Source organism: Oryctolagus cuniculus, chromosome 4, assembly GCF_051225735.1.
Source record: "Oryctolagus cuniculus isolate XC-2025 breed Fujian yellow rabbit chromosome 4, ASM5122573v1, whole genome shotgun sequence".
In the NCBI taxonomy this organism is placed as follows: domain Eukaryota; kingdom Metazoa; phylum Chordata; class Mammalia; order Lagomorpha; family Leporidae; genus Oryctolagus; species Oryctolagus cuniculus.
In genome coordinates this window covers 148,964,841-148,985,605 of record NC_142870.1, presented here as the reverse complement: position 1 = coordinate 148,985,605, position 20,765 = coordinate 148,964,841, and the positions used below count along the sequence as shown (strand labels likewise).

Genomic DNA, 20,765 nt, shown 5'->3' with positions numbered 1-20,765 from the left:
ACAATATTCTGGGTCTTTAAATCCTCGTCCTAACAACAGTCCAAATTACCTAAGTCTTTTCTTAAACTTTATTACCAAGATGCCTCCCAGTTCTCTAAAGTATGTACTCCCTCTTTGGCAATGAGTGATAAACCCAGCTTGTTCCACTATGGGTGTGTCCTCGGTAGTCCTGATGAAAGCTACTGTCAGCTCTCTAATGTGACTAACTGGCTTCTCCACAATGCCAGAGTTTAACACCAAAGTGTCAAACTCTCTTAGATTACACAAGTCTATCTCATGGTAATAATAATTTGTCCCACTTTAGTTAAACAGAATATTTTACAAACCTCCAGAAGAAATGATGATGGAATAAGTTATTATTAAATTTTATTGTGTATTATATTTTTAATTTTAATGTATTTTCATTTTATGTGAAAAGTAGAGAAACAGAGACAGAGACAGAGATCGTCCATCTGCTGGTTTACTCCCCAAATGCCCACAAGAGCCAGGACTTGCCCAGGACAAAACTAGGAGCCAGGAATTTAATCCAGGTGTCCCACGTAGATGACAGGGACCCAACTACTTGTGCACCTTCTGCTATTTCCCAGGGTCTAGATTAGCAGGAAGCTGGAATCAGAAGTGGAATTGGAACTAGATTCCAGGCATCCTGATATGGCATCTTAACCACCGAGCCAAATGTCTCCCCCAGGGAATAATTATTTTTAAGAACCAAAAGAAAGGGAAAGAATAATCATAGTTTCTCTTTCTTTGTTCTCCTTCTTTAACGGAGGGAACAGCCTTCTATATTGTGTACTCTGCTGTGTAGTGGTCACCTTTACTCCATGGATGCAGAATATCTCCTAACATCCTTGGCTCATCACTGTAATTTCTACCAGTTCTCTCTACACAAAGATTTATCCATAGAGTTGTCACAATATTTTTCTTCCCACTAAGAATACCAGAGTGCATTTTCTTCTCAAGTTCTGTGTTGCATAATGTGACAGTTATTAAATCAATTTCTCTTCCTCTCTTTAAATAAAGCATAGTACCAAGCACAGTGATCCTTCAGAATTAAAGATGACAACCAGAGATACTGGAATTCATTCTCCAGGTTGAAAGGCTGCACAATCATACCCCCATCTCTCTTAAAATTTCACACACTGTGTATTAACATATGTTTTAATCACAAAACCATTTTATTACTGTTATATTAATATATTAAGATAAATATACTTATTAACATAAATATAAATTTATAAAATAAAACAAATGTTATGAAAATCACTGTCATGACCTCAAGTCATGACAAACCAAGGACATTTGAATTATATGATGGGGCAAGAGAAACTGAGGAAGTGTTGAGGAGTCTTTTTATAAAAAATGATTTATTCTGTTTATTTGAAAGAAAGAGTTACAGTGAGGGGTAGAGCCAGAGGGAGAGAGAGTTCTTCCATCCACTGGTTCCCTTGTCAAATGACTGCAATGGCCAGTGCTGAGCTGATCTGAAGTCAGGAGCCAGGAGCTTCTTCCAGGTCTCCCATGTGGGTACAGGGGCCCAAGGACTTGGGCCATCTTCTACTGCCTTCCCAGGTCACAGAAGAGTGCTGGAAGTGGAGCAGCCAGGATTTGAATCGGTGCCCACATGGGATGCTGAAGCAGCAGACGGGTGCTTTAACCTACTGTGCTACAGCGCTGGCCCCAAGGAGTCTTTATATCAAACCGTAAATATTTAAAATGTTTGTTAAAGAACGGCCTCCTCTGCATCTCACCATTTCTGTAAAAACACATTGGTAGGGCCGGCACTGTAACTTAGAGGGTTAAAACCTCAGCCTGCAGTGCCAGCAACCCATATGGGCACTGGTACGAATCCTGGCTGCTCCTCTTCCAATCCAGCTTTCTGCTATGGCCTGGGAAAGCAGCAGAAGATGGCCAAAATCCTTGGGCCCCTGCACCCACGTAGGAGACCTGGATGAAGCTCCTGGCTCCTGGCTCCTGGCTCCTTATCAGCTCAGCTCTGGCTGTTGTGGTCATTTGGGGAGTGAACCAGCAGAATGGAAGACCTCTCTCTCTCTCTCTCTCTCTCTCTCTCTCTCTCTCTGGATCTACCTCTCTCTGTAATTCTGTCTTTCAAATAAATAAAAAATAAAGGGATTGGTGCTGCGGCGTAGTGGGTAAAGCTGCCACCTGCAGTGCCAGTATCCCACATGGGCGCCAGTTCTAGTCCTGGCTGCTTCTCTTCCAATCCAGCTCTCTGCTATGGCCTGGGATAGCAGGAAAAGATGGCCCAAGTTCTTGGGCCCCTGCACCCACATGGAAAACCAGGAAGACGCTCCAGGCTCCTGGCTTCGGATCAGCCCAACTCTGGCTGTTGAGGCTAACTGGGGAGTGAACCAGCGGATGGAAGACGTCTCTTTCTCTCTCTCTCTGCCTCTCCTCTCTCTGTGTGTGACTCTGAATTTCAAATAAATAAATAAATCTTTAAAAATAAATAAATAAAAAATAAAATTTTTTTTAAAAAAGGACACATTGGTATGCTTACTCCAGATATTCACTTGGGTAATTTTTAAAGCTTACAAAATGGTATATACATTGACCCAGCACTTCCCTTAAGGAAACAATTATGCATCACATAAATATATTATTAATAATAGTTATGACTAATAGTTATGCAATGCCAATTGCTTGGCAGTACTGTATACTAAATTCTCATAACAACTCTGCTGTTGGGTACTCTTACTGTCCTCATTATACAAATAAGAAAAAAGGAGATAATTTACTTGTCTCTGTTGCACCATACATAGGGCTTCAGTGAGAGGACTGGAAGGCTGGAGGAGACTTAGTGGCTGGAATTTCTAGTCCTCTGAAGGCATCCTCATGTGCATGCCACACATGTCCATGTATATGGACTTCCACACACGGTGGTCTCAGGGCAAGGACACAGACACTTCAAACAGAGTGTTGCCCTTTTGCCACATGGTTAAACTGTGGTCTACACTTGCAAATATGAGTGAATTAAAGAGTTATCTTATTATCACCTCCTCCAGGATTACCTTAAAGGGTGCAGACAGAAGGAATACAGGCCTGTTTATAATCCCTGCTCTCATTTAGGGAGCTCTCCTTAGATCTGGACAGAGGCAAATGTAGGATTCGTAAAAGGAACTTTCTACTTTTCAGTGCTCTACTGAGCATTAGACTTAGGAAATGCATAACCTGAAGTAATACAGCAGGAATGAAATACAAGTTGAGTCTCTTTGTTTTGATGCCAATTTTAAGAAAATGTGTGTATGTTACTATCACAAAGCACAATAATGATAATAAAGAATAGAAGCAGCCAGGATAAAATAGTTTCTCTCACCACAAGCTTCAGGTTCTTGAAAGTTGTTTTGAAAAAATTAATATTGACCAAAGTGGGGGAAAAGGTACCAAAATTTCTTCTTTTGATACAGTTTCAAAACTTAAACCTTTCAACAGGGAAAATCGAGTTTCCACACTGAAGAAGAAAATACCTATGACTGAAATCTTAGATGAGAGGAAGCTTTTGTGTTTTTTTTTAATTTTTATTTAAGTTATACACGTTTTAGATATTGCATATATACAGATTTAGGAACTTAGTGAGACTTCCCCCGCTACCCTCCCTCCCATCCACTATCCGACTCTTCATCCTGAGAGGAAGATTTTGAAACACCAAGTATTTGAAAACAGACTATCCAAGATAGGGAGCTAACATTTCTGAGCTTGGATCAAGATAAAATATTTAATTAGCCTATAAACTGACCCTAAAACATCTAGAGTTTCCAGAAGGAAAGAGTTTTCTTGTCACTGCTCTTCTAAGACTGTCAAACAGTGGGGGCTGGTGTTCGCACAGAGCTGAGATGAGAAGGGGAGGTGACCAGCCTGGCCTCTCTGTGATTCTGAGTTTACAGATTAGAGAACATGGACAAGGGAATGAAGTTGCTCCAAGTCTATTCATCTTTTTCCAACTGCAGAGAGTGGAGGGGAAAGGAGACTTAGGTAATTCCCTCACTAGGGAAGTTGGAACAGATCAATCAAAGTGGTTAGTCAGAGAGCTGGCAGAAACTTAGAGGTCTGTTAGATTTTCTTACAAAAAGTTCTCTTATTTTACACAGACAAATGGGACAAAGAATACTTAGGGTTGACAGCAAACTAAAACTTGCCTCTCGTCATTAAACACACCCCATCATAGGTATTAGCTGTTGAGATCTTCCTTATATTGAGCACTAAGCAATGTGCTAACCACATTAGTTTGGCATCCATTCTTTCCTTTAAACATAGCAGCATTGAATATTTATTAAGTACTCATGATGCATCAGACACCATGCTAAATAATTCTGAAGCATTACTTCATTTCATTCTCATAATAAACCCATGGTATAGGTTTTACTGGCCCTTTATTTTACAAATGATGGAAATGAAGGCCTGGGGAAGTAGAAGCTTTTGAAAAGGTCACACAAAAGATGCAAACTTCTGATTCCAGAGCCTATAACAGCAGTTTCTCATTTACACTTCCAGTTATTTAATCTTAACAACAAACATCTAGAGATAAGTTATCATAGGAATCTCAAAAGAGGCCAAGTGACTTTCCCAAGATCACATGGTGACCTGTAGTGAACCTCTGCCTTGTTTCCAAAATGACCTCAGAACAAGTCCAGCATCTTCCTAGGTTGTATAGAAGAATCAGTTCAGACAACTGGAGCCTGGTGGACCACACCAAAAGCAGATGAATTTGACTCAGAGGGAAATAAATTCAGGGTTTATCACTCTTCTTTTTTTGTCTTTGTTTCATAAGTTTTTTTTATTATAAACACCATAGGAAATTATAATAACTAAATTTTTCTTGGCAATATATTTACTAATTCAAATGCACATAAGGATAAAGAGCCACTTTTTAACATACAGCTTACTTTGGTATGGAAAAGATTCTACAATCCACTTGACTTCCTTTTTTTAACATTTATTTAATAAATATAAATTTTGAAAGTACAACTTTTGGATTACAGCGGCTTCCTCCCCCATAACCTCCCTCCCACCTATATTAGCACTCTTCTTATGGCTCTCTTTCTCTGAGTCTTCGAAAAAAAATTTTTTTGCAGTAGAACCATATTTTCCCCCTTTAAACTAAACTCTTAATAGTATTAACAGTTTAAGGTGATTTTACTAGCATAACTTTTTTTTAAACTTATATTTAATGAATATAAATTTCCAAAGTACAGCTTATGGATTACAATGGCTTCCCCCCCATAACGTCCCTCCCACCCACAACCCTCCCCTTTCCCACTCCCTCTCCCCTTCCATTCACATCAAGATTCATTTTCGATTCTCTTTATGTACAGAAGATCAGTTTAGCATACATTAAGTAAAGATTTCAACAGTTTGCTCCCACACAGAAACATAAAGTGAAAAATAATAGATGATTTTTTAAATGATAATGAAATCAGATCAGACCTATTGTCATGTTTAATCCCAGTGAGAGTCAAGTTGGGAATTGATAATTTCTTTTTTTTTTTTTTACAGAAGTTCAGTTTAGTATACATTAAGTAAAGATTTCAACAGTTTGCACCCCCATAGAAACACAAAGTGAAATATACTGTTTGAGTACTCGTTATAGCATTAAATCTCAATGTACAGCACATTAAGGATAGAGATCCTACATGAGGAGTAAGTGCACAGTGACTCCTGTTGTTGACTTTACAAATTGACACTCCTGTTTATGGCATCAGTAATCTCCCTATGCTCCAGTCATGAGTTTCCAAGGCTATGGAAGCCTTTTGAGTTCTCCGACTCTTAACTTGTTTAGACAAGGTCATAGTCAAAGTGGAGGTTCTCTCCTCCCTTCAGAGAAAGGTACCTCCTTCTTTGAAGACCTGTTCTTTCCACTGGGATCTCACTCACAGAGATCTTTCATTTAGGTGTTGTTGTTGTTGTTGTTGTTGTTTTGCCAGAGTGTCTTGGCTTTCCATGCCTGAAATACTCTCATGGGTTTTTCAGCCAGATCCGAATAGCGTAACTTGAAATTAGTCACTGACTACAATGTCAATTGATGAGAACACTATATGAGAGTCTGAGGTTTTCAATGTGTTGAAATTTAAGTATATGTGTTTTTCACATCTGTGGTTGGCTGATCTTGGACAAGGGAGCCAGGAACACACAATGGGAAAAGGAAGTCATCCTAAACAAAGTGTGTTGGGAACACTGGACACCACACGTGGAGGAATGAAATCGGACCTTATCTCATGTCATAAAAATCAACTCATAATGGACTCAGACGTAAACATAAGACAGGAAAATGTAAAACAACTAGAAGAAAACAGAGAAAAACCTTGACAGTGATCTGGGCAATGATTTTTTTCCCCCAGATTTGATACCAAAAACACAGGCAACAAAAGCAAAAATAGACAAATGGAATTCCATCAAATGAAAAAGTTTCCACACAGCAGAGAAAATAATCAATATAGTGAAGAGACATCCTATGGAATGGGAGAAAATATCTGTAAGCCATATTTTTTTTTTTTTTTTGACAGGCAGAGTGGACAGTGAGAGAGAGAGACAGAGAGAAAGGTCTTCCTTTGCCGTTGGTTCACCCTCCAATGGCCGCCGCGGCCGGCGCGTTGCGGCCGGCGCACCGCGCTGATCCGATGGCAGGAGCCAGGAGCCAGGTGCTTTTCCTGGTCTCCCATGGGGTGCAGGGCCCAAGCACCTGGGCCATCCTCCACTGCACTCCCTGGCCACAGCAGAGGGCTGGCCTGGAAGAGGGGCAACCGGGACAGAATCCGGCGCCCCGACCGGGACTAGAACCCGGTGTGCCGGCGCCGCTAGGCGGAGGATTAGCCTAGTGAGCCGCGGCGCCGGCCTGTAAGCCATATTTTTGACAAAAAAATAAATTCCAAAAAAATAAAGCCTCCTAAAGAGGCTGGCATTGTGCCACAGCAGGTAAAGCTGCCACCTGCAATGCTGGAATCCCATATGGACCCATATGGACTCAGGTTCAAGTCTTGGCTGTCCCACTTCCAATCCAGCTTCCTGCTGATGTGCCCGGGAAAGCAGTGGAAAACTGCCCAAGTACTTGGGTCCCTGAACCTATGTAGGAGACCCAAAGGAAGTTCCTAGCTCCTGGCTTTGGCCTGATCCAGCCTGATGTGGCGGCTTTACCAGCTATGCCACAGTGCCAGCCATTTGGAGGTGAACCAGTGGATGGAAGATCTCTCTTTCTCTCTGTCTCTCCCTTCCTCTCTGTAATTCTGCCTTTCAAATAAATAAAATAAATTTTAAAAGAAAAATGAATCTTAAAATCTTAAATCTTAAAAGAAAGTCTTAAATCCTAAAACTCAAAACAACAACAATGACAAAATAGCTTGATTAAAAATGGACAAAGTATTGAATAGACATTTCTCCAAACAAGACAAAAAGGTGCACAATTTGACTAATTATCAGAGAAATGCAAATCAAAATCAAAATCAAATTGAGATGTTACCTCATCCCTGTTAGGACAGTTGACACTGAAAAACCAGAAGATAACAACTGCTGGCCAGGTTGTGGAGAAACTGCAGCCTTTTATAACTCTGGTGGGGATGTAAAATGATGCAGCTACTATAGAAAACAGTACTGAAGTCTCTGAAAAAATTACATAGAACTGCCATACAATTCAGCAATGTCATTTCTGAGTATATTTCCACGAGAAGTGAAATCAGGCTCTGGAGGAACTGTATGCACTCCAATGTTTTTCACTGCAGTGTTCACAATAGTCAACTTATGGAATCAACCTAGATGTCCATTAACAGATGGATGCATAAAGAAGGTATGGTATAAACACACATTGGGATACGACTCAGGATTAAAAAAGAAGAAACTTCCACCATTTGTGACCTGGAAGACTTTATGGTGAGTGAAATTAGTCACAGAAGGACAAATAGTACATGATTCCTCTTAAGTGAGGCACTAAGCACAGAGGACAATGTTCTAGAAGTACAAAATAGAAGGAGAATTACTAGAGTGGAGAGGGAATATGGGGATTTGTTGTTCAATGAGTACAAAACTACACTCTCATAAAGTGGGAACATTCCAGAGATCCATGGAGCCATAGGGTGCCTAGTTAACACTAAGGCATTGTGTACCTAAAAATTTGCTAAGAGGATAGATCTCATGCTAAGTGTTCTTATCACAAATACAAACGAAACCCAAATGGCACAGGGAAACTTGTGGAGGTGATGGATATGCTTATTATCTGGACTGTGGGCATACTAGCGTGAGTTTATACCTATATCTAAATTCACCCACAACTGTATACATTAATTCTGTAGCTTAGTAAAGCTGGAGGGAAAAAGAAACACCTGTGATGCTTTCTGTAATATATTTAAATTTATAAACTTATATTTTAGGAAGCAGTCTATCTCTTTTTTTTTTTTTTTTTTGACAGGCAGAGTGGACAGTGAGAGAGAGAGACAGAGAGAAAGGTCTTCCTTTGCCGTTGGTTCACCCTCCAATGGCCGCCGCGGCCGGCGCGCTGCGGCCGGCGCACCGCGCTGATCCGATGGCAGGAGCCAGGAGCCAGGTGCTTTTCCTGGTCTCCCATGGGGTGCAGGGCCCAAGCACCTGGGCCATCCTCCACTGCACTCCCGGGCCACAGCAGAGGGCTGGCCTGGAAGAGGGGCAACCGGGACAGAATCCGGCGCCCCGACCGGGACTAGAACCCGGTGTGCCGGCGCCGCTAGGCAGAGGATTAGCCTAGTGAGCCGCGGCGCCGGCCGGAAGCAGTCTATCTCTTGATTGGGATAATGGTTGCAAGGGCACAAATATTTGTCAAAACTTGCTGAGCTAAACATTTTAAATGGATACATTTTGATGCATTTTATATGCAGAATGTCTCACTAAAGTTGATAAAAAGCAAATATTGATTGATAAATTAATATTTCTCACAAACATCTGCAGAAACTCTAGAGGTAACTAGGTGTCCTCAAAAACACTATTTGGAAACCTTGAGATTAAAACAAATGTCCTGGGTCTGGCATTGTGTTGTAACAGTTTAAGCTATCACCTGCAATGCCAACACCCCATATGGGCCAGTTCTTGTCCCCGCTGCTCCACTTCTGATCCAGTTCCCTGCTAATGCATCTGGGAAAGCAGCAGAAGATGGCCCAAGTGCTTGGGCCCCTACACCTATGGAGGAGACACAGATAAAGCTCCTGGCTTCAGCCTGGCCCAGCCCTGGCTGTTGCAGCCATCTGGGGAATGATGGAAGCCCTATCGCTCTCTCTGTCTTTCTCTCTGTCTCTGTGCCCCTGCCTCTCTCTCTCTGTAACCCTTCCTTTCAAACGCACAAATAAATAAATAAATAAACAAAACACCAAAACCAAATGTCCTGATGACTCAGAATAGGGAAGCTGGGAACTGTCTGCATACTACAAGCCCTGCAACTCTGTATTTAGCTGATTTTGAAGGAGGGAAAGGTGAAAAGAGCTGAGCAGAAGCTGAGTTTTGAGAAAATAACTCAACTTTGCTTCCCATGGTCTCACTGAGACCTTCAGGCAGGATGAGCTCAGAAGCTGGGATGGAGAAGAGCACAGAGGTCCCGCTTTGCATCTCTAACCACAGCTCCTGTGTTCTCCCTGCCTCGGTCTCCCCAGCAGAAGAGGAAAAGTAGCAAGCAAGAAGGAAGAGTATGAACAAGTTTAAAATCCAAAAGAGAGGACCAGCACTGTGGTGTAGTGGGTAAAGCCACCGCCTGCAGTGCCGGTGTTCCATATGGGTGCTGTTGAGTCCTGTGGCTGCTGAATTTTCTTATCCACCTCTCTGCTATGGCCTGGGAAAGCAGTAGAAGATGGCCCAAGCCCTTGGGCCCCTGCACCCACATGAGAGACCTGGAAAAAGCTCCAGGATCCTGGCTTTGTATCTGCCCAGCTCTGGCCATTGGGCCATTTGGTGAGTGAACCAGCAGATGGAAGACCCTTCTCTCTCTCTCTCTCTCTCTCTCTCTCTCTCTCTCTCTCTCTGCCTCTGTAACTCTGCCTTTAAAATAAATAAATAAAACTTAAATTTTAAAAAAGCCCAAAAGAGGTAAGAAGGAAAAGGAAGCTCTGAATCTGAGTAGGAACTTCTGCACGTTACAACCCTCATCTATGAACAAAAGGAAACATCCTCCAAGCCTTTGGTGGAAAGCCCCTTCAGAATGGCCACAGTTGCTGTGAGGACAATTTGCACACAAACGCTTCATCAAACTCCCCAACCAAACTTCTTGCCTCAGTGACAACCCCCATTCATGAATAAGGAATACACCTTATGGGAGGTGTATTCCAAGTCTCTTAAATGAGGTTGGGATTGTCCCCAGAAACCCAAATGTCTTTGGAGGTGCTCACAGGGAGATGAGTCCATCTCACTGCTCAACTCCAAACAGCCATTGCTGCAGGCACTGCAGTAGAATCTGGGGACACAGTCCCAGTCCCAGCTTCCACTTCCCAGTGACCTCCAGGTCTGCCTGGAGCCAGGGTATTGTAATTACTTTAGTCCTCATTTTTCTCAAGGCAAGATACAGGCATAACAATCTGCCCAGTCACAGTGGCACTTAGGGAGTGTTCAGTCTGAGCCAGGAACAACTCTAAGCACTGGACATGTGTTGACTTATTAATCCTCACAGTGTTCCTACTAGGGGAGATGCCATTACCATATGCATTCTTTTAAAAAGATTTATTTATTTATTTGAAAGTCAAAGCCACAGAGAAAGAGAGGCAGGGACGGGGCGAGGGGAGAGAAACAGAGAGAGAGAGAGAGAGAGAGAGAGATCTTCCATCTGCTGATTCACTCCCCAAATCACTGCAACAACCAGCGCTGAGCCAGGCTAAAACCAGGAGCCTCATTTAGGTCTCCCATGTAGGTGCAGGGGTCCAAGCACTTGGACCATCTTCCACTGTTTTTCCAGGCACATTATGAAGGAGCTGTATCAGAAACTGAGCTGTGGGGACTTGAACCTGTGTCCCTACGAGACGCTGGCTCCACAGGGAGGAACGTCACCCCCCAGCCTTAGCACTGGCCCCATCATATCCATTTATAGATGAGGAAACTGAGGCTGAGGCACAGGCAGATTGGAGTCTTTGCTCATTCACACAGCTGGGATTTACACCTAGGCTACCTCCCTGCACAGTCTGAGCTCTGAATGCTATGCCCTGTGACAGCAGAAATCTTTAGAAGCTCAGGCTGAAACATATGCGTGGGTATTTCCAGTCTTCCTCCAAACAGACATAACTTCCACTTATGAAATACAAACCTCTTTAAATAAAAACAACAATGCTAAAGCAATAACTGGGGTCCTTCCATAGTGTTGATGGGTCTTACATTGTTACTGTTCTCTGACAAAGCATTTTGTCTGTTTCAATGACAAGCCTTCAGGATGTACCTACACTGACACAGTAATTTTACTTCTAGGGAAAAGAATTCCCTTTTTTTTTTTTTAACAGGCAGAGTGGACAGTGAGAGAGAGAGACAGAGAGAAGAGAAAGGTCTTCCTTTGCCGTTGGTTCACCCTCCAATGGCAGCTGCGGCCGGCACGCTGTGGCCAGCACACCGCGCTGATCCGAAGGCAGGAGCCAGGTGCTTCTCCTGGTCTCCCATGGGGTGCAGGGCCCAAGCACTTGGGCCATCCTCCACTGCACTCCCGGGCCACAGCAGAGAGCTGGCCTGGAAGAGGGGCAACCGGGACAGAATCCGGCGCCCTGACCGGGACGAGAACCCGGTGTGCCAGCGCCGCAAGGCGGAGGGTTAGCTTAGTGAGCCGCGGCTCCGGCCTGGGAAAAGAATTCTTAAATCTAGGCTGGAAGGGTGGACATTCCTAAAATATGAGAAATTTATCCTAAACTTATTTATAGTGAAAAATTTTGAAAATAAATATCCTGGGCCAGCGCTGTGGCTCAGCAGGTTAACGCCCTGGCCTGAAGTGCCGGCATCCCATATGGGTGCCGGTTCTAGTCCTGGCTGCTCCTCTTCCAATCCAACTCTCTGCTATGGCCTGGGAAAGCAGTGGAAGATGGCCCAAGTCCCTGGGCCCCTGCACCCACGTGGGAGACCCGGAAGAAGCTCCTGGCTCCTGGCTTTGGATCAGCGCAGCTCCAGCTGTTGGGGCCAATTGAGGAGTGAACCAGTGGATGGAGAACCTCTCTCTCTCTCTCTCTGCCTCTCCTCTCTCTGTGTAACTCTGACTTTCAAATAAATAAATAAATCTTTAAAAAAAAAATAAATAAATATCCAACAATGGAGAACTGGCTAAGCAAATTAGGTGTGATTGTATGTGAGGAATAGTATACAACCAGTTAAAATGATGTTTTTGAACAAGTCTGAATAACAAATACACATATGTGCCTTACCATAAAATGAAACAAGAAGGGTATGCTGCCACTTTGGATGTCTGCATCCCGCATGGGAGTCTCAGTTACTGTGCTTCCAATCCAGCTCCCTGTTAATGCATCTTAGAAGCAGAAGATGATGGCTCAAGTACGTGAGGCTCTTGACACACATGTGAGAGACCAGGATGGAGTTCCTGGCTCCTGGCTTCAACCTGCCCTGTCCTGACTGTTTCAACCATTTGGAGAGCGAACCAGTGAATAGAACATAGCTCTATCGCCCTCTTTCTGTCACTTTGCCTTTTAAAATAAATAAATAAATCTAAAAAAATGAAAAATGTACAGGACATAAATCATAAGTCATAATCACCAATCATACCATCACAACAAAAATAAAACGCTGCATTAAGAAAATATCCTTAAAAATGATACTACTGAATTAAGCCAAGATTGTAGCATGTGGGAGACCTAAGTCATATAAAAGATAAGAAATTGAGATCCACATCATCTCAGTGAGCTCTGATAAGGGAAAACACGTAAACATAAATGGTAAAAGCATTAATTGCAAAAGGATCAAATAGCATAGTTTTCTTGGCACAGTTTGCACGGAAAGGATTTGAGTTTTAATTGCTCACAAGTAACAGGACGATTGTGAGTGGACTTCTGGAAGGTATTAATAGCAATGAACGTGTAAGCCCTTGATGTCATTGCCCCACTGTATTCTGTCCTGAAAAAAGCTCCCACTGTACTTGGCACCCTCTGAGCTGCATTAAAGTAGCATGGAGACATCACTTTACTTTACCACCTCATTATCTTAAGAAATTAAAAATACCTTTCTCTACAAAACGTCCAGAAACCCCTACTCCAAATTCCAGGGCCAGGAAAACGAATGTTCAATTTTAGGAGACACGAAGAGCTTGGAACAAGGACAGGCTTCAGAGGAGTATAGACTTCCAAAGGGCAGGAATAGCTACACCTACTCCACATCCATATTTAATCCATGATTTCAGATGAGAAAAGCAATTTGGAAATAAAGGAGAGGAAAATGCATTCATTGGAATGTGCTTTAGTTGTGTTTTTCTGGCTCCAAAGACAACAGGATGAGAGAAGTGCAGTGCCACATGGGACAGCATGGCAGTTCAGACATAAAGATCTGGGTTCAACTCCAAATACCACTTCTCACTGGTCTTGTGATCTCCTGCGTGTACTCTGTGGGTGTGTGTCAGTTTTCTCATCTGTAAAATGGGTCATCACAGGTCCTGTTTTACACACTGACGTGAGGATTCTATGACGTAAGGACTCAGCATGTGGCATATGACTAACACTCAGCAGACGGCACTCGTCATTCTCAGGGAAGGAGAGTGGGACCCCATTTCTGAGGCCAGCCTGGCTCCATCTGCTATAGCTCCTCCACTTATAACTTGTGCTCGTTGCTTAACTCCTCTGAGCCCTTGCAGCATACATGATTTTCATTGTCAATTTTATTTCAATAAATATGGAAAAATATAGAAGACACAGAGTCAAATTTTTAGGATCACATTGACAACTAAATATTATCATACATATAAAGTACTTACAAAAGTGCTTGATATATTGTATAAATACTCTCAATATATTTATTATATTTAATAAATCACCATGAATTAAAAAGGAAATAGATGAAAATTGCAAAGGGAAGATGGTTTTCTTTAAGGAGATGATTTTCAGTAGTGAGTCTAGGTAGACGTGAGCATAGGCTCCCAGACAAGGTGTCAGAGACACCTCCTGTGAGGTGTTAAAGGGGGTTCAAGTTACAGACAGAGGGCTCCAAATCAGACACCTTCCCCAGCTCTATTCCTGGCCTCTAATTCCACCTCCCAAGTGACCAGCACAGGGCTTGAGTTACACTATGAAAACATGTGATGACCAATACTTAGTCTGAATATCTAGAATGTGGCTGGCTAGTTCTCCAGGCCAAAGAGGCAGGGGGATCGGTGCCAAGGTGCCCTCCTCCCTGCATCAAGCCAGATATTATTTGTCCAGCTGAAACATTCTCCTTCAGGGAAAATTAGAGAATTCACATCCAACACAGATTTCAATTCTAACACTTGCTCATTTGTAGCCTTAGTTTTCCATCTTGTTTGATTCTGCTTTCATGTGTCATGGCATTAACCAGTTGAGATTTTAATTATAAGACAGCCAATTAGTTGCATCTGTGGAACCTAGCAATCTCCTAGTTCAACCTCTAAGTGCATTGTTTACAGACTGAAAATCATAGAACCATCAGTCTCCGGTCACAGGATCATGACCACAGGCAACTAGAAGGAAACATTTTCTGGCTCTGATATTGCATTTTGTTTTCTTTCTATTCGGTGCTCAGGGTGAGATTTCTAATATCACTAAAACCAACTTTTTTAAAAGGAAATTATTCTTATTGAGAATGTGTTAAGGGGGAGGTAGGAAGCAACATCAAATTTTTCCCAAATGGGAGTTTGATGCAAAACCACAGTGGAAACTTTGTGAATAACTCAAAAAAATTGTATTTTTTTAATCATCTGCCATGCTAGGTGTTAGCCATTGAAACATTGCAAGTCAACAAGTGTGAAAAAAACCTTTTGAGAAAGGAGCGTGCCTGTGATATCCCAAGGGAATGCTTTAATTGACTTAATTTTCATTCTTCAGCTCTCATCTCTGTCCACAGCTGGGAGTTTAACCATTTCAGAGGCCCTGGCAGGGACGCAGGAGTGTATTCTCACCCACAGGCTCCCCAGGCCTCTGGGCTGGGCGAGGGAGTGAAGTGGGCTCATCAGGGAGATGCCTGGCATTCTGCTGAGGCAGGAAACTGCTCACTCATTTTGGCCAGAGGATTAAAGGCCTCCGCTTGCCGGATTTCCTGGTTACTTAAAGAAACTCGAAATCTGGAGTTTTAGGAAAAACCTCCTGACCTTTAAGTTTTGGCAGCCAACACAAAACTTGTTAGAACACCAGACAAAATACATTTGCAGGCCGGGGAGGCCGCCAGCTTTGTATGCAGCCTTTGGCAAAGTAGAAAGAATGCAGGTTTTAGAATCAACCAGATTCCAGCTTTACTACTTACTGGTTGTATGAACTTGGCAACTTATTTATCCTGCCCGAACCACGATTTCCTTATCTGGAAAACCCTGTATTGCAGAGGAGTTACAAGGACTAGGAGGAATCTATATAAAACAACTAATACATAACTGATAGTGACATACGTAGACGGCAACTTGAAGCCATCACTTACATGTCCGGGTTGTCTGTCCCACTTTGCACAAAAGTTTTAACCTTTGAATCAATCAGAATGTGAGTATCTCATACACAGCCAAAATTGCTATTTTGGGCTCTATTGTAATGGCTCAAAACACAGAGGGTTGATGGCCCACTACTGTCAAGGCATGAGACAGGCTTGCTTGTTCCTGTGGAACTCTTCGATGTGTCCTCTAGCCAAGGAGGAGCTGTGGGAAAAGCCCAAGCTCACTTCCCTGGGAGGCAGCAAGCCCACCACCACGGATGCTATTTCCTGTCTCTGCTAACAGGAAGGCTCGATCAACTAAACCCTGCATGTGGACAGGAGAGCGCAAGGAGGAGAAAGCGCAGATGATAGAGAACCATGGAGGAATGGCACCTTCGAGGGGTCTCCTTGCCACATAGTCAGGGAAAGGAACACATTTAAGTCAAAATCTTGTTTTGAGTCATTTTTCTTTTTTTAAAAAAACAGGTGAAATTATAGGAATTGGTTGGTTTACTTTTTTTAATATTTATTTTGTTTATTTGAAGAGCAGTTACAGAGAGATCTTTCATCTGCTGGTTCACTCGCCGGCCAGCTGCAATGGCAGGGTCTGAACCACGCCAAATCCAGGAACCAGAAGCTTCTTCCAGGTCTCCCATGTGGGTGCAAGGGCCCAAACACTTGGGCTATCTTCTGCTGCTTTCTCAGGTGCATCATCAGGAAGCTAGATTATAAGCGGAGCATTTGGGACTCGAATAGATGCCCATATGCAATGCCAGCGCTGCAGGTGGCAGCTTATCCTATGCTACAATGCTGGCCCCGAGTCATCTTTCTCAAGGTCACACAACTGATGCTCTAGCCCTACAAGTTCCACTGGATGCTGAGGTCTTTGAAAGCACAAACCATGTCCATGATATGCTACACTTAACTGCAATGTCTTTGCTACTTTTTCTTGGGACTGTTATGAGTAACAAAATGAAATGATTAGATTGGCATTGTTAATATAAAGTGCTATACTGATACAATATTATTATAAAAGTTAGTAATCTTATTTGAGTCCACTGATAATTGATGTGTTAGATATAACCACACAAATCATTACTAATAATCATTACCAACAATTCACCATAGTTCACAATTCATTCTAACGTGTTTCCATATGGAATCTATCCAAGAGTAATTAGTCCTTAGAATTACTTAGGGTTTCCATGATGGAGCTCAATAATTGTGTATTAAAATTTAATGGGAAGATGGGATTAATGGTGATTGGAGCAACATTCTGGAAGTCTGGGGTGTAATTCGGGTTTTCCCAATGAGGACAAGTATTCTGCCACTCACAGGATCTCTGCCAAGGGCCACATATTTATGATCTTGGTTCTGCTGTATGGAAAACATCCAGCCACACTCAGGGATGCAGCATGGGCTCCAGGGAGCTGAGTAAGTTTTCAGTTCTCAAGAGGCCTTGCCTTTGGAGTCTCAGAAGTGTTCACTTATGCCACTTGGTTACAATGCTGCAATTTGGCAGCGTATGTCAAAAGTCTCACTGTTTCCTCACCAGTTCTACTCTTCCAGGAACTCATCCAAAAAGAATGGTAAAGCCTATACTTAAAGAAGTTTGTTGCAGTACTATTTAAAATAGAGTATTTGTGGAAGAAATTTTAAAGTGAAAAAATAGGAAATTAATTCATTTGATGAGTTATTACATAGCTGTAAAAATCATAATGATCAATACTATAGCAATATTTTAGAAAGCATATACTACAAGGCAATAAAATCAGGAAAGAAAAATGTATATTCATGATAAGAATTGTGTAAGACTATGCCAAAAGAAAAAGACTAAGAAGAAATGCATAGAAATAATAGTGGAATCATCAAAAGGGGGATTAGGACATGAATTTCATACCTCTAATGTTCACAGTGACATATTTCTAATGTAGACATTCTATTTAATTTTGTTAAATTTTTTAAAAAGTAAACAAAAAAACCCACCAACAAAGTCAATGAAGATATTTAGAAGGAAAAAAATAGATTACACATTCCGAATCCTTTGAATACTGTTTTACATTCACAGTGGAAGTCCTGGATGAGCCTGGAGTAGGATTGAAATTCCCAGTCTTCCCATATGTCGGGACTCCCCATGCATGTATCCTCCACACCTGAATTTCACCTGTTTACTAGGAGCTAAAAAAACCTCCCACACATATTCACAGAAGTGAACATGCTATGTCAGGGTCTTCTGAGCCTTATTTCTATCACAAAGTGGAAGAGTGTCCCCCAAAGGTGGAGCTTCCAGCTGTCTGCGCACAGATGGCAACAGGTGTTGAAGGACTTCCAGGATCCAAGAGGTTGTCATCAGCTCTTGCTCTACTCAGCATGGCTTTAAACCCCTTCCCCAAATTCCATGAGCACTTGGTTCCCCTAGAAGGGGAACAACCACCTCCTTTGCTCCCCATGCACCTCAAATCAGTTTAAAAAAAAACCTATATAGACACCTAGAAGCCATGAAAGAGAAAAAAAAATTAAAACCTTGAAAAACAGACAAAACCTAATCACAGAATTCAACGTGCAATTTCACCACACGATCCACTGAAGCCTGACACCAGAGCTTTGCCCAAGTATAAAGCAGCAATCAAGACCCCAGGGTCAGGAGCCCAAGAGCCCAGGTTTCCATAATAGATTTTCAGTTTACAATCTAAATAATCTTAGGTAAATCCTTCACCTCTCTGTTTCTCGGTTTTCTCATCTGTAAAGTGGGGATAATATAGAATTGCTGTGAGCACTGAATTACTTATTTTACATAAAGCACTTAAACAGTACCTTACACTTAGTAAGCACTCAGTAAAGTTCAGCTGATACTGTGTGATGTGGCCCTGTAAGCCATCCTTCCTGCCCTTCTCCAGGTACCTCTGTGTCTACCTGAGGTAGTTCCGGAAGCACTTGTCCAAATATAGCACTGGATGCATAATGGATGGGAATCCGATAGGCACAACAAGAAGTAAATCTTTCACTCCCCCATGAAAATACCAAGTTGTCTCTTGACATCCACATAAGGACAACTCATAGAAACCCCATTTCATCCATCATGTATAAGCACAGCAAGCGTGTATGTTAAGAAACCTGCTGTGTGCACATTCTACAGGTAAGCTTGGGAGATGCCTGTATGTGTTTTGAGTACCTTCCAAAGCCATCTAAAGCTGCATGCTGGCACAATCAGCTTGAAGGTCTCAGATCCCTCCCCTGGCTTGGGCCACCATAATCTCCTTGCTGTTATATCTACTCACGATCTCCACAAGCAGGATTCTTCCTTCTCCAGTCTCCAACCAACCAAGCCTGAGGCATGATATCCAACTCAGGTCTAGCAACTGAGGGGCCTGGAATGGGTCACTCCTTCGGTGCTAAGTGCTAGGTTGCACTGCCGCTGTTGGGTCTCCTGTGACTCTCTCGGATCCACAACAGACACTAGAAGCCATGTTTCTCTCACAGACACACAATTCATCCTGCATCAGTGCTTGTCCCACCATCCTGTTTTGGGTTTGACCTCGAGTTGTAGCCCTTACTACTCAGTTGTGGCCAATCACCCTGCATAATAAGTACTCCAACCTACCTCAGAACCAGAGCTTGCCCCATGACTACACAGTAGCGGCCAGGGATTCCATGGGACTGACTTGCTCACACATGTCCTCCTGGCTCCCTCTCTTAAGCCAGGATCTATGGGAAGGTTAGTCCAAACGGAACAGTCATTTCTCTCCCAACCACCCCAAAACTTACTTCTTCAGAGCTTCCATTCCCCAAACTCTAACCAAATCAGAAGGTTTTATGTCCAGAACTATTGTTGGAACATCAGCTTTCTTACTCAAGCCGAGACTGGGATCTGGGTTTACCATATTCCTGACCCTTTCACTTTCTACCCTTTGCCAACAACTGGGCCTGAGACAGAGTATTTTGTGAATATTTCTAGGTCATTAATAAAAGCCTACTAAAAGTTTTAGGCCCATGAACAAAAGGAAAATTTCAAAATACCCATAGCATCAAAATAGCCACATCAAAACATCATGAGATAAACAGAAACATGTTCACATGCATTTCTAGAATATTCTACTTCATCAAAATAAACCACCTGAAGACAGGAAATGTCAAAACATTTTTGAGCCCATCATCCCAGCAGGCTTCTCTCCATTTTGTTGGACCTGCCTACCTCAAACCACTGCCCGTGGGACTGCATCTTGAGGATGACACAGGGGTCTGGTTTGGAAAGGGCATCTCGGTCGGAAATGCCTTTGCACGCCACACGCAGCTCGACTTTGGTCAGGCAGGGGCTGTTAAAGATTCCCAGTGTGTTGGCAGCTGACTCATAAATGTTGCTCATCTTCTTCATCCTGTTTTGGGCAAGAAAGAGAAGAAAAAGATGTGCCAATCACTGCAATGTTTATGAGAGAAGAAAGGCTCCCAATCACCCTTCAAGAAAGTATTCGACATACAATTTCAAACATTGAAGGTATTTATTATCTCACTTTCCAACCCAGTGTCACAGTTCCAATGAAACAACTAAAAAATAAACAAACCAAAAAACAAAAAAAGTGCAGCTGCACTTGGTTAACACACTATTTTCCTATATTATTTGCATCCATTTGCATAGTAAAAATTTTAGTCTGTGAAATAAAATTAATGAATTAGTGCAGTTGACTGTAAACTGTAATCCAGTTCTATATTAAGTACATGGTTTGTGGGAAACTTTACAGATTTGCTGGTTAATCAAGCTAATCACATCTCAAGGTTTAAGACTCCCCCAAAACCCAACTCTCCTCCTATGCAATAGAACAGACACACACACTGCTACCTGAAGAAACAGCCACATCTCCCAGCTTCCTCAACCCTCAACCTCACACAGCTTTGACACCCTATGGTGGAATCTCTTCATTTATAAAATGGGGCTGGGGCTGGTGCTGTGGCATAGCAGGTTAAAGCCCTGGCCTGAAGCGCCAGCATCCCATATGGGAGCCAGTTCAAGTCCCAGCTACTCCTCTTCTGATCCAGCTCTCTGCTACGGCCTGGGAAAGCAGTAGAGGATGGCCCAAGTCTTTGGGCCCCTGCACCCATGTGGGAGACCTGGAAGAAGCTCCTGGCCCCTGGCTTCAGATCGGTGCAGCTCTGGCCATTGCAGCCATGTGAGGAGTGAACCAGCAGATGGAAGACCTCTCTCTCTCTCTGTCTCTACC

General features: G+C 42.7%; 1 protein-coding gene across 3 annotated transcripts in view; it reads right to left on the bottom strand.

Moving 5' to 3' along the window:
- Nucleotides 1-20,765, bottom strand: part of CPNE4 (copine 4) — a 531,073-nt gene that overhangs the window by 383,946 nt on the left and 126,362 nt on the right. For all 3 annotated transcript variants that reach the window (XM_051818460.3, XM_002722063.6, XM_070072817.2), the window contains exon 2: nucleotides 19,745-19,925. In XM_051818460.3, the coding sequence (XP_051674420.1) occupies nucleotides 19,745-19,925 (181 nt within the window). The remainder of the gene's footprint in view (nucleotides 1-19,744; nucleotides 19,926-20,765) is intronic.